Source organism: Trametes versicolor (assembly GCF_000271585.1).
Source record: "Trametes versicolor FP-101664 SS1 unplaced genomic scaffold TRAVEscaffold_22, whole genome shotgun sequence".
Classification (NCBI taxonomy): domain Eukaryota; kingdom Fungi; phylum Basidiomycota; class Agaricomycetes; order Polyporales; family Polyporaceae; genus Trametes; species Trametes versicolor.
Window position 1 is genome coordinate 14,158 of NW_007360342.1, and position 13,801 is coordinate 27,958.

The 13,801-nt window shown below is 60.2% G+C and overlaps 3 protein-coding genes across 3 annotated transcripts; 2 read left to right on the plus strand and 1 right to left on the minus strand.

The window, feature by feature from the left end:
* Window positions 1-4,113: 4,113 nt before the first annotated feature.
* On the plus strand, window positions 4,114-4,485 carry TRAVEDRAFT_101573 (uncharacterized protein; the record flags this gene model as incomplete). The annotated part of the gene is made up of 1 exon (XM_008047490.1): window positions 4,114-4,485. A coding segment is annotated over one exon (372 nt), but the record flags the coding sequence as incomplete, so codon positions are not given.
* A 4,157-nt stretch (window positions 4,486-8,642) lies between these two features.
* Window positions 8,643-10,904, plus strand: TRAVEDRAFT_54573 (uncharacterized protein; the record flags this gene model as incomplete). Its single annotated transcript, XM_008047491.1, has 1 exon — window positions 8,643-10,904. One exon carries the CDS (start codon window positions 8,643-8,645, stop codon window positions 10,902-10,904), a length of 2,262 nt encoding a protein of 753 aa, XP_008045682.1.
* A 698-nt stretch (window positions 10,905-11,602) lies between these two features.
* Window positions 11,603-12,124, minus strand: TRAVEDRAFT_25082 (uncharacterized protein; the record flags this gene model as incomplete). Its single annotated transcript, XM_008047492.1, has 5 exons — window positions 11,603-11,663; window positions 11,725-11,762; window positions 11,816-11,929; window positions 11,982-12,044; window positions 12,098-12,124. The coding sequence occupies 5 exons, from the start codon at window positions 12,122-12,124 to the stop codon at window positions 11,603-11,605; spliced, it is 303 nt and encodes a 100-aa protein (XP_008045683.1).
* Between the last annotated feature and the right edge of the window lie 1,677 nt (window positions 12,125-13,801).

Genomic DNA, 13,801 nt, shown 5'->3' on the forward strand with positions numbered 1-13,801 from the left:
AGTTTGCCCTGGGTGCAGGTGTTGAGTACACCTTCCTAATTGGGATGTGGCAGGGCGGGAGCCAAAGCGCCGGGTGGGAGGGGCTATCCGGATGTCCGGGGAGCTCGGATTGATGAGATAGAGGCCTTATCTATAAGAGATAAGCCACTGGAGAGTGCCGGGCACTGATAACAGCGCTTCCGGGGCTGCCTGCCATATTTGGCAGGTGCCGGGCAGATGCCTCGGGCCCCCGGGGTGTTCGTAATACATTACGAACCGGAACGGTTTATAATGTAATGCACCGCAGGCATATAAACGGTTTATAATACATTAAAACTACAACAGGGGCTGCACTCGTCCTTACTACAGGCCTCTGGATTGTCGCGCAATCATTGGCTGCGACGCCTTCACATCCATATGACCAGCTTTCCCATTAATAAATGCGAGTTCATTGACGAACTAAGTGAGGTCCCTGTTCTACGAGCCCCGAATGCACACATAAACGTCTTGTCAGATCCGCAATAAACCGCCCTATATCTTTCCGACTTGTCGTTCGGCCCGTGCATGATGCATGCACGGGCTTCTCGGGCTCGGACATGTGTTACATATGTACCAAGTCTCTTTAGACGAGTTCGTGTTCACAAATTCGTGCCTGTACGGGCCGCGCTGCCCGCGGGCCCACGTTGCGCGGCATACAGCAGCACGCCGGCCGCAGATGCGAGGCGAGGCGATAGCAGCGAAGTCGTGCGCTGTAAGGCCTCGGTGACCGTGGCTGTGCCGCGGTCGGGTTCTGGCGCTTAGGCGCCCGTGGGCAGTGGCTGGACATGGACTGTATAGCACCATCCCGGGGCCTCAGCGCCGCCGTTCTCATTTGTATCCTCATCTCATACGCCTATATTCAAGACTCTGTGCAACTCACACTGGTTTGATAAGGCGACCCTACTGTTACTTACATTTTTTTGAGTTCACTTCTAGTCTAATCAACAGGAGAAGACTGAGGATACTTATCCGGTGATGGATACCACGGTGCGTCATTCCCCTTCACAGGAAGGCGGTAGCGAGCCCGTTTCCCAAGGATCGCGACCTCCAGAAGGTCCTGATCCCGGACGAGCTCCGAGAATGCTCCCCGGGCCACCCGGACAAAACGCTTCGAGCTCCGGATCTTCCTCCCAAACGGGGGGATCCAGCGCTCAAAGTTTCACGACGGCATACTCGGACAGTGATGGCACTGTCCGAGGTGATCCCGTCCCCTCCCAAGGTGACGATCCACCGCCCTGGGAAGGCGGTAATCCCAATACCGCTGGACCTCGTCGGCCAGCCTCGAACGTCACCGGGGCCGGGGCCGAGACGACACCGCCCTCACCATCGCCATTAGGCGGACCGCAGTGGGATGGAATGGCATTCCACACTACCGCCGCGAGCAGGGAGCGTCTGGGACGGTATAACACCGCCTCAGATCTCACCCCTCCTCTGGCGGACCCACTAGGAGTCCGTGGCGCGACGGCGGAACCGCCCACCATGCAACAACCGCACCCACAGGTGCCTCACACGGGACCACCGCGGTGGGACGGCCCTGGCATGCCACCGAGTATCTCGAACGACCCATTCAGGATATATCCTAACATGGGTCCCCCGATGATGCCCGGCGGTGGATACCCCATGCACCCGGGACCCATGATACAGGGGTACTCGGCGCCTCCAGGAGCTATGGGTTATACATACTACCCTGGGCCCCAGGGGTATGGGTTATACCCGTCTCAAGGGTACAGTATGTCCCAGGCGCCCCAGACCACGTACGCCGAATCGTTGTACGGCCCAGCAGTTACAGGTGTCCCGGGCGGTCATCCCCAACCATCGCTTCACGAACCATCTGCATCGGATTTCCGATCGCAGGTCGTTGACGATAGCCTTCGGGTGATCCGCCAGCAGCAAGAAGGGTTGCATCACCAGATTCGAGGGCGGACTGAGCAGATCGCCGCCAACGTGCAAGAGGCCGACCGGCATGCCTTCATGGGCAAGTCGCTCGTACTCGAGTACCTGGCGGAGGTCGACGCTATGCGCTCGCGGATGAATCGCATTGCAGAGGACAACACGAAGATGCTAAGGGACGTCGAACGCGGTCTATCAGCGACGAATGCGATGATGGACTCGTCGGCGCCCCTGTCATCGTCCACTCCTCGACAGCACCCACGACAGTTGGCGGCCATCGCTTTGCCACCTGCCCCCCGACAGCCGTCCCCAATGATTCCCTCCTCAGGTGCGAATCATCGGGCAAGCGCGCCGTCTGCGGGCCAGGAGGACCGGTCAGTGCCGGCGCCGCCCATACCGACAGAACCAGCGGGGCGTGACTATACGCCGCCTGAGGTACCGCCTCCGACCAGGGACATTCCTCCTCATATGGGAGGACCCACTGGTCAGGAGCACCACAGGCCAGCTGATTCCTCAAGGCACCCCGCCGAAACCCCCAGTGAATTGGGTCCGCGGGGGCTCGATGAAACCATCGACCAGTACAACCGGCGGGTGGACTCCGCCGTGCGTAGTCAACAGCGCGTACAGGCAGCGCTGCAAGACAACGTTGCCCAGGCGGTAGAACACGTTCACTTCATACAAAGTGAACGTGCTACTCGCTTGAGCGACGCTCCCAGCTCGTCGCCTGTAACCCACACACACAAGCCCAAGGCCTTCCTTGTACCCCAAGGGCCTGTGGCCTCGCGGGCATTCCCCGCATACCCTCCTACTACCCATGCCTACACCGACCGGGATCCAATCGTCCCGTTATCCATGGTTGGACGATCGAACCAGGCAGCGGATGAGGCCATGGGTCATTTGGTGGACACCGACGGTCATCGCGAGGTGATGCTAGTGCAGCTCTGCGATAATATTCGCTTCAAGACAGGGGTACTAGCGCCGCCGTTGCCTCCCGGGGTGAAACATCCGAAGATAGATCCCCCCGGCAAGTACGACGGCGCTGATGACCACGATACCCTGTACAATTGGCTAGACTGGTATCTTACCTGGTTGCGGTCCTACAATATGTGCGGACCGTCTACCGATAGATTCCGGGTGCATTACATGCGCACGTACCTCACTGGCAAGGCAGCAGATTGGTTCACGGTGTGCATAGATAACCCATCGCTGGGTTATCTACCCACATTCGAAGAGACAATCTGCGCCATGCACAGACGATTCGTACATTCGAGTTCGGCTGCGAAAGCCACCCTTGACTTTGACAACTGTCGATACCGCAGTCAGGACGGCCTGGAGTCTTTCTACGCCGAAATGATGAAGTATGCGTCACGAATGGTCGAACCCCCGGATAACTATACCATCAGACGCAAGCTGATGGAAGGGTTACCGGCTGAGGTGTATCGCATACTATCCATCGAGAGGAATATCAATGCGGAGGAATCCACTGTCGACGAGATCCTCACCAGTGCCAGGCAGGTAGAGAAGGCACTGGTTCGGGTCCGTCGACATGAAAACCAAGACCGGGAGCGCCGACCGGCCACGGTCACCGTTCCTCAGGTCGTCGCTCGGGCGAACTCGAGGGGCCGTGACCGTGCACCGTCTCGCGACCGGAAACCATCGTCGTCGGATACTACCCGCAACGACACGTCTTACAAGCCGGTGGCATCTCGACCCGCCACACCCGCTCAGACACGCCCAGCGACATCGGCCGCTGGGAATTCCTGTTACGGGTGTGGACAGATAGGTCATTATGCCAATGATCCTGCTTGCCCTCAGTACGGCAAAAACCGGCCACAGGGTGGTCGACCGCCCCAGCGTACCAGGTTCCACGCCCAACGGGTGGACATGGTTGACGGGGGCGAAGTGGATGGAGAGGCCACCATTGGGAACCCTTATGAGGTAGACCAATGGGGCGGATCCCAATACGACTCCGAGGAAGCACCTATGGCACCTTCGGAGGGGGAGGGTTCAGAAGTAGTTCGCGCTCATGCCATGGCCATGAGGGTATCCATACCCAGCGATGAAGAGGACGAAATAGTCCTCCACATGCGCGCGGGCAGGACGACCCCCACAACAAGAACATTCGAACATTCCACGAGCGTAAGGCGGCGAGAATCCACACCCGACTCGGTTCAACCGAGTCGGGATCGTCGATTGCAAGCGTCCTTATGCGCGTTGATTAACGTCAATGGCATAATGGCCTATACATTATTCGACTCGGGAAGCACCACGGACTCCGTATCACCGGAGTTCGCGCACATATCCGGAGCCAAACCCGTCAAGCTGACGGAACAAGTTATCCTTCAGCTGGGATGCTCAGGAAGCCGATCTAAGATTAATTATGGCACCTGGGTCCCATTACAGTTCGGGCCGATCGCGCAGACGATGTACTTTGACATCGTCAACCTCGATCGGTATGACTGCGTGATAGGGACTCCGTTCATGAACGCTCATGGGATATCCCTGGACTTTGAACAACGAGCCATCATTGTCAAAGGCCAGGTCTGCCCGGCTTTTACCCTCGAGGAAGATTCCTCGTACCGAGTACGACGAAGCAATTCACGTAAGCCCCACGGGGCTGTACAGCCCGAAACCCCGCAGTGACTCCCTGCATCTCCTGCTCGACGCGTGACAATGGAAGATGTACCTGAACTGGACCAGGCAGGAGTTGATCCTGAACTGGTCCTGGACGGACATCTTCCGTACATCGTCGAAGAGATTAGGAAGCGAAAGGAGGAACCTGGCGACCGGGGACCGGGCGAAGACGATGATCGCTCGTCCCATAGGTCCCCACCTAGTGACAATACCGAACGGCCCACCAGTGACCTGGTGGAACCGCCTTCGGTGGAGCACCGGGCTGCGGATACCGTCCTTAGTGAGGACTGCGACAAGGCATTGCCCCCGCACCAAGCCCAATTTGTATATCCGGAGGACAGTGAACGTCCTCGCAAGCACTCGGTCCCGTGGAAACGGGACCCGAGGAACCCGCCGGATATGCCGGAATTGGGCGGCCGGGAACCTATATCACTTCACTCCTCCTCCGGGGTGAAGCGAGACAAGTTCGGTAATGAAGACAAATACGGAATGAACGAACTGTTGTACGAGGAGGTGGTCAACTACCTCCGCGAACTACCAGAACGTTCATACCTCAAACCGCCGGAGGTCATCCCGTATCTTCGGGAACAGTGGTTCCGCAAGGTCGATGACCTGGTGGGACCCATACCGCTCGAACTGCCACCGATGAGGGAAATTAACCACCGAATTCCCCTCATCGACGAGCAGCACCGGTATCATTACCACCATCCCCGCTGCCCCGACGCACTGCGCAGCGAGCTCAAAACAAAAATGGATAGGTACTTGGACGCTGGTTGGTGGGAAATGAAACCCGCCAACCAGGCGGCTCCATTACTATGCGTGCTCAAGAAGAGCGGGAAGATCCGCACTGTCATTGATGCCCGTCAGAGGAATGACAACACATTCAAGGATGTGACGCCGTTCCCCGACCAGGACAACATTCGACAAGATGTGGCTAGAGCACCACATCGGTCTAAGATAGACATGTCCGACGCTTACGAGCAGATCCGAATTGAAGTGGAGGACGTCTGGAAGACGGCGTTCTCCACCATATTCGGTATGGCAGTGTCGCATGTCATGCAACAAGGGGATTGTAATGCACCCGGAACTTTCCAGCGTCTTATGACTTGGATATTCCGGGAGTACATTGGAGTATTCGTACACGTATACCTCGATGACATCTTCGTGTTCTCCCGAACTATAGGCGAACACGAAGAGCATTTACGGTTGGTATTCGATCGCCTGCGCGAACAGAGGCTTTACCTCAGTTGGGCCAAGTTGGACCTCTACTCTGCCCGCATGGATTGCCTCGGTCATCTTATCGATGACCGAGGACTGCATGCTGACACTGACAAGATGGCCAAAATCCGGGACTGGCCTCCCATGCAATCGAAGGACGAAGTCCTCCGATTCCTGGGATTGGTCCAGTACCTCGCCCACTTCATGCCCGACTTATCGGCCTTCACTTCCCCGCTCGAGACCATCTCTCGTAATGGGCAGCCGTTTCACTGGCGGCCATTACACCAGACATGTCTCGACCGAATCAAGGCCATGGCGTGTAAAGCCCCGATACTCAAGCCGATCGACCCCGACTGTGATGAGACCATCTGGGTCATCACAGACGCATCGGTGTGTGGTGTGGGGGCCGTATACGGTCAAGGGCCCGACTGGCGGACCTGCCGCCCCGCGGGGTTTATGTCCAAGAAATTCACCTCCGCCCAGCGCTCGTACCAGACGTACGAACACGAAGCTTTGGGAATAATTGAGGCCCTCCTGAAGTGGGAGGACCGACTCATCGGTCGGAAATTCCGTATCGCTACAGACCACGAAGCCCTCTTGACTATGCGAGACGTCAAGAGGGATACCCGGTCTGGTAGGTTGATTCGGTGGGATGAATTCCTGTCCCGGTACGATTTCGAAATTGAGCACGTCCCGGGCAAGGACAACAAAGTAGCGGACTGCCTGTCCCGCTACTTCGAGAACGATCCTCCCGACGTACTCCGTCCGGTTCAAGACTATGTCAACGCCGACATCCGTCTCGACCCGGAACTGGAGGATATCCCCTCCGATCGTAAGGCGGAGGTGAATACCGCAATCGAGGAGCTAGCCCTGCGGGCACTGCGTGAGGTAGTAGAAGACCGCGAAGCCGAGGCCACAGACATGATCTCGGCGAGCGTGCCACGACCATTGTCTGGGCCCGACTCCGCCGTCAGCGTGCAGGACGCCCTTCAGGCGGGTCCCGCACTCGACACCATCGTACACGGAGACGAGGGGTTTCGTGCCGCCGTCGTGGGGGCCTACTCGGAAGACACAACCTTTTCGAAGGTTATGTCTAACTTGAAGGCATACCCGTCCTTCGAGGACGCGGCCGGGTTGCTGTACGTGACAAATCGATTCGGCCAGAAGGTGCTATGCGTACCCTCGGGCCGTCTCAAGTCACGTAGCCTGCGCGAAATGATAATCGACCACGCGCACCAGACTATTGGGCACCTCGGTGCCCAAAAGACTATGGAGTACGTGAGGAGATGGTACTGGTGGCCACGTTTAACGCGTGATATCGAGCGATTCTGTACCTCGTGCGGGGCATGTCAGATGTCTAAAACATCTAACATGATGCCGTCGGGGCTACTTCACTCGATGCCCGTTCCTCTATACCCTTGGCAGTCAATAGGAATGGACTTCGTAGGTCCATTTCCCGACTCCAATGGGTACAACTACATGCTCGTCGTCATCTGCCGACTGACGAGCATGGTGCACCTTATCCCGTGTCGGGTTACAGACTCGGCTACCGCAGTGGCGGAATACTACATTGCGGAAGTAGTCCGCCTCCACGGATTGCCGGAGTCTATTGTATCCGACCGGGACTCGAAATTCACGTCTGTATTCTGGAAGGAAGTACATCGATTGCTGGGAACGAAGTTGCTCATGTCAACTTCGTTCCACCCGCAAACGGATGGGGCCTCTGAACGGGCCATCCGGAACGTAACTCAGATTCTGCGTACGGTGGTTGAGCCGCATCAAGCCGACTGGGTAGACCGCGTCCCAATGGTCGAGTTCGCAATCAACTCCAGCGTGAACGCCTCCACGGGCTTCGCACCGTTTGAGCTTAATTGCGGCTATGTACCCCGAATGGCGACCTGGGACCAAGGAACGTCTCCGTTCCCTGGTGTTCAGGCCTTCGCCGATAGGGCACGTATGAACCTGGAGAAGGCACACGACGCCATCCTGCAGAGTCGAGTGGCTATGACGCATCATGCCAATCGACTCCGTACGGACGACGAGAAGCCTTACATGGTCGGCGACCTCGTGTATTTGTCGACACGGAATTTGGCGCTACCGAGGAATCGGGCGCGCAAACTCGCGCCGAAATATATTGGGCCGTACAAGGTCCTGCGTGCGCACCCCGAGACGTCGAGTTATACGCTGGAACTGCCCGGTGAACTAGTCCGCCGACGAGTTCATCCGACATTCCACGCAGCACTCCTGAAGCCGCATCATGAGAGCGATGCATCCATATTCCCCGGGCGGGAAGCCAAGAAGTTCTATGACTTCGGCATGCCCGAGGAGCAGGAGTGGCTAGTGGACGAGATCGCAGGACATCGGTGGAATGGTAATTCCATCGAGTTCCTGGTCCGGTGGTCCACAGGCGAGCACACATGGGAGCCGATCGCCCACTGCGACGAGCTTAAGGCACTCGACGACTACCTGGCATTGATGGGCACCGACGACTGGCACCGCCTTCCGCGGATGAACCGTGGAAGGCGGGCGCGTCGGTAATGTCGAACCTGCCCGCTACGCCGCAACCCACTCTCGATCGTTACCCGCCACCGCCGAGGTAGTGGTGGGCCGACATCGAGAGCGGGGGCGACCGTGGTTCGGGGGCGTTGAAGGTTGACGCGGATTGGCGCTGAGAGTGCGGGGCGTGCGCGGATGTGGCGTGGGAGTGTAGGCGTAACTCCGATGGGCGGAGAGCGAACCTTAATTGAGGTGCTCTCCGGCCAATCGTCGGTTGGCGTCCATCACCCATTTCCCCTGCCCATCTTCCCACCCAGGCCCTGCTCTCTTCGGCTCTCGCTTAACTACTCGCACCCGCGCTCCACACCCGCTCTCCTCCCACCGCCATGTCTCAGCGGGGCCCACCCTCGCCCGATATGGTCGACCATGCGGGCCACAACAAGCGTGGCCGCATGGACATCGACGACTCGTACGGCCAGCCTGGAGGGGGAGGGAGCGGCGGTGGCCACTTCGGTGGCTTCCCGCCGCCACCTTTCTCATCTCCGGGCCCGGCGTACAACTACGGGCCCAATTACGGGCCAGGTCCGGGACCCAACTACGGGCCCGGCCCCAACAACAACTACGGGCCCGGCCCCAACAACTATGGCCCGCCCCAGTCCAACTACTCGGGCCCTTCGTACGGGCCGGAGTCGAATGGCTGGGAGCGGGCCGCGGACGCGTACAAGGAACTTGCGGACGCGCGGCAAAAGTACGCCGAGCTCGCAAACGACTGCGGCGTACTCAAGGCAAAGGAAGCCGACCTCCGCGCGCGCATTCGCGAGCGCGATCGCGCACTGGACGAAGCGGGGACGAAGCTGAAGGGCCTCCGCGAGGAGCGCGACACGCTCCTCAAAGAGGTTACTTCTCTTCGTGCCGAGACGCAGTCGCTGAACAAGGAAGTTCAGCACCTCCGCCGTGGGTATGCGCCTACCGGACCCCGATTCGTTCCCCCGGGATCGGATGGGGGCTGGGACGGCGCCGGCCGAGGGCGCACAGCTGGATCGGGCCACCACGCAACTACCCCGGTCCAGCCGCCCACCAATGCCGTGGGCCCCACTCCTGCGAACACCACGACGACGGGCCACCGTACTACGGAAACCTCGTCGTCGCGCGTGCAGCAGGGGCCAACCAATCGCTCCACCCAACCCGCACACGCTCGCGCCCCGCTCGCGGCCAGTCGATGGGCCAGTCGATGGGCCCCTCAGGGCGCGCAGCCGTCGGGCGCTCCGGTCCAACCTACAGCGCCCACGAATGCGCCCCCGCAGGCAGTTGCGGTTCGGCCCGCGCCGCAGCCCGCGGCACTCCCGACGACTCGCATCGCCCCGCAGTCGGTGCCAGTCTCCGAGTTCGAACTCAGTCTGATGACTGAGGCCGAACGCGAGGCGCACCACGTTCTCAGCCGACAGGGCCAAGTCGACACTTCTCTCGAAGCGTCGGGCCAGCCTCTGTCGGCCTGGTACCTCAGTTGGATTAGCCCGCCGCTGTCCATGGCCGAGTCATTCGACGCCATGGACCACGATGCGGGCGACGACGACGAGTCAGACGACGGCAATGGTGCCGCCCCTGGTCTCGACCTGGTCTTCCCGGACCCCATCTCCTCGTTCGCCAATCAGTTGACCACTGCGGCTCACACCAAAGAGGTCAACCGAGCGGCTCGAGCCCGGGGAATGGAGACTATCGAACCCCTCCCGTCCACGGTGGACCCCGAGTTCGGAGCCTGGTCCGGCACCACCATTGAAACGGTGGTGCAGGCCCAGAATCTCCGATGGTGGGCCCTAGTCGAATGGGACGAAGAAGCCTTGCGCTTCTTGAAGTTCGTAGGAACCATGTATCAGGTGTCGGGGCACGTACGCCCTGAAGGCATACGGTTCCTGCAGAAACAACAGAGCGCGGACGCGGCCCGGCGCAAGGCTCATGCCCGGAAGCCTACGCCGCGCCCGGTCAACGCCCCCCGCATGCACCTCGGTCGCTACCCTGAGGCCTCCGCCGACATTGACGTCGTGTGGAGGTTCTTCAGGTGCGCCGAAGTGAGTACGTGGCCCACGGGGATGAGGTTAGCGTCGGGCGCAGTGCCTCCCAGCACTGGCTTCAGCGTCCCTCTCCTCGCGGATTGCCGCGCATTCTTCCTGTTGTGGCACCTCCTCCCTCTTCGGTCGAAGAAGAATCCCCACCACGAGCATGACGCGCGAATCCGCGCGCTCGCGGTGGAGCTATTCTCCATCCCCGGATGGTACGAGCGCGTAGTCGCCGCCGGAGAGTTCATCGCTGAACCCCAGGCGGCGCCCGTGCGGTACCCCTACTCGTCCGACGACGCCTCTCACGTCTTGATCGCCGCGTGGTTCTGCACCCACGGCGTCGGACTGGCTGAGGATATCATCACCTCCCTTCGCCGCTGGGCACTCCGCGCGCGCAACATCACTCTGGAGAGAGAGGTCACGGACGAATCCCCCTGGCCTGCTGAGCCTGCCTCGCTCGCCGCCGTCACCGGCCCCGCCGAGATCGCCCTCGTCGTCAAATACCACGAGCTGGCCTGGGGATCACCCCTACTCGAGACCCACGAGACGAACCATGGCGACTTCGACGAGCTGGACGACGGGGAAGAACTCTAGCCGACTACTATGAGGATCGCGCCCGACTATCATCCCCGTGCGCGCGGTCCTCGGCTACCCGTCTCCCCACCACTCGCTCTCCACGCCCACCACCATCACGCTCGTTCATCACCAACTAGTGGATCATGGGTCGATCCGGAGGGGGAGGGTGTAAGGCCTCGGTGACCGTGGCTGTGCCGCGGTCGGGTTCTGGCGCTTAGGCGCCCGTGGGCAGTGGCTGGACATGGACTGTATAGCACCATCCCGGGGCCTCAGCGCCGCCGTTCTCATTTGTATCCTCATCTCATACGCCTATATTCAAGACTCTGTGCAACTCACACTGGTTTGATAAGGCGACCCTACTGTTACTTACATGCGCGGTCTGAACTGCGGTGTAAAGGTCAGGTTCGAGCAGAGTAGACACGCCGTGTGAACGTGATGGCGCAGATTAAAACATAGCTCTGCGTCGCGCGAAGTGCAGAGCTTGCGTGCCCGGAAGGGAGACTCACCGTTCAAAGTATTGAAAAATATATTTGAAGATGCCCTATTTCTACCTTCCTACTATTAACTAAGTTGTTATAGACTACCTACAAGTCGCACGAATGTTCGAGCTAGTCGACCCAATCCTACTGATGTATTACTTCCATCCCTGCGAACACCTTGCCCCCGCACACTTTGTCCCCGGTACACTTTGCCCTCGAAACCTATATCCTACTGAACTAAACGCCGGTGAACGAGTCGGGACCCCACCCGTATACTTCCTTCAAGGTCTTCCTAATGCTACAGGGGTCTGCGTGCATTAGCAGAGTACGGACACGCGAATAAAGGGAGGCGGACTTACTCGCGCACCTCCGTCGGCGTGAGTTCAGGCCGCTTCGGCTGCGGGAGGTCAGTAATGCGCGTGCGGTGCAGGGTATTCCAGCTACGCTCACCTTGTACGCGAGGAACTTCTTCGGTGCAAAGACCCAGCCTTGAGTCGGCGGGGTGAAGGCGTGGACGCGGCCTTTGCCTCGCTTGACGTCAAACTCGAAATGGTTGACGAATAGCTGCAAAGGACGGAGTCAGTAGCCGGAGCCGTGTACCGGCGGGGTCGTATACTCCGTAAAAGTCATCCCATTTGACCGCGCGCTGCGCATCGGGAGCGATGAACGGGCGCAAGATCTGGCCGTGCGTGTGTTAGTAGCGCCCCAGTTGAACCAGCAGTGCATACTCACCTTGAAGTAGCGCTTGGGCATGTTCATGGCGGTCGTGTGGTGTTGGTGTAGTCGCGCGAGGTGGATGTGGAGGAGATGAGAGGGAGTGAGGTCGAGCAGTGGTGGCGGTCGGTTGCGGAGGACGATCGAGCCCACGGGCGCCTGAAGTCGATCGAGTGGCTGTGCTCGGCAAATTCCGCGGAGACGTGACCCCTCGCGTGGACGTGACCCCTCGCGTGGACGTGACTCCTCGCGTGGACGTGACTCCTCGCGTGGACGTGACCCCTCGCGTGGACGTGACCCCTCGCGTGGACGTGATTCTGACCATGCCGTGACCGGCCTTCTCGGGCCTTTGCGCGCGCGCTCGAGTGTGGCAGAACAAAGGCGCAATGGGAGCCGGTGCCACCGCTGATGCGCACTCACCGCGCCTGCCGCCCGCCGCGGTGTGGGCACCGCTCTCGAGCTCAGACCACCCCGACGCCGACTCCCTAGCGGGTTCTGCGCCCCGAGCGGCCCCGAGCCTCCCCGAAGCCCCATCGTCGCTCACGCACCACCCCTCACTCGCCACCCGCGAGTCGAGCAAGGCGAGCCGCGATAAGTGGCCCCGACCGGGGGCGCCAAGCCCCGCCAAGCATTGGGGTTCGAGGGCAGTACGAAACACCCGATACGCTCGTCGGGGGTCGCGGCGCATGCGTCCCCGCCCACCAATCACACCGCGTGGTACGCGCGGCCCCGACAGTCTAGGCAAGGCCTGCAGAGCGCGGCCCCCGTAGGGGGCCCGATCGTCGCGCCCGTCGCGCCTTGCGCGACGGGTGCATCTTTTCTTTCTTATCCTTCCCGTACGGCTCCGGCCCCTCCTGTATATACGCGGGGCCCCGAGCTCCGGGAAAATCCCACTTTTCTCTTACCCCTTCAGAGCTCAAGTTTGCGATTGCGACGGCGTCTGCGATTGCGACTTCGACCGCGCCAGCGAGTTCCCTCTCGACAACATCCCCGACGTCCTCGTCTCATTGCGTACGGTGAGTACTACTCCCGAAGCCCGTTCCCCGATCCCCCGCGTCGCGCCCCGCAATAGCACGTATCGTCCGCGCAATCCCTTCCTCACAGGCCAGGAGCGAAAAGCTCGCTCGGCCCCTCCCCGCGCCTTCCGCGTCGTAGGGAACTCGGGATCGTACTCGGAATCCCCCGCTCACACAAGACACTTCTCGGGTCTCGTCCTCTCGGCCCATCGACCCAGACGTCCTAGCGGCCGTTACGGGAGACTTGAGTGCATCACCGCTCCTTCGCGGGACGCCGGGTAGTCGCGCCGAGTCGCAGCCATGGAAGCGGAGTAGCTCTTGCCTACAAGGGAGGTTCGTCTGGCGACTCCTGTGTCCATCTGCGCACGTCTGATACCCTCGTGTGCAGCCGCGTTCGACCACTTCAAACATGTATCGCTCGGCCTGTACGTGAGCGTCGAATGAACCGCCCCGGCCCCCGCGTAAGTTGCGCGTACCTGTCCGGATCGAGAGCGGCTTTGGGTGGAGGATTTGGTTGGAGTGTTCGGGCCTCGGAGGACACTATGACGCGATTGGCGGGCGCGGATATCGTCGAGTGCCCGGGCGCACACGAGACTGCTGGACAGGCTGATGCTCTCGTGCTGCGCCCGACGCTGTAACGCTGCCGCCGCTCGCGCCTCGAGGGGACCAAGGGCCACGTAAGGCAACTACGAGAATGGCGTTTGCG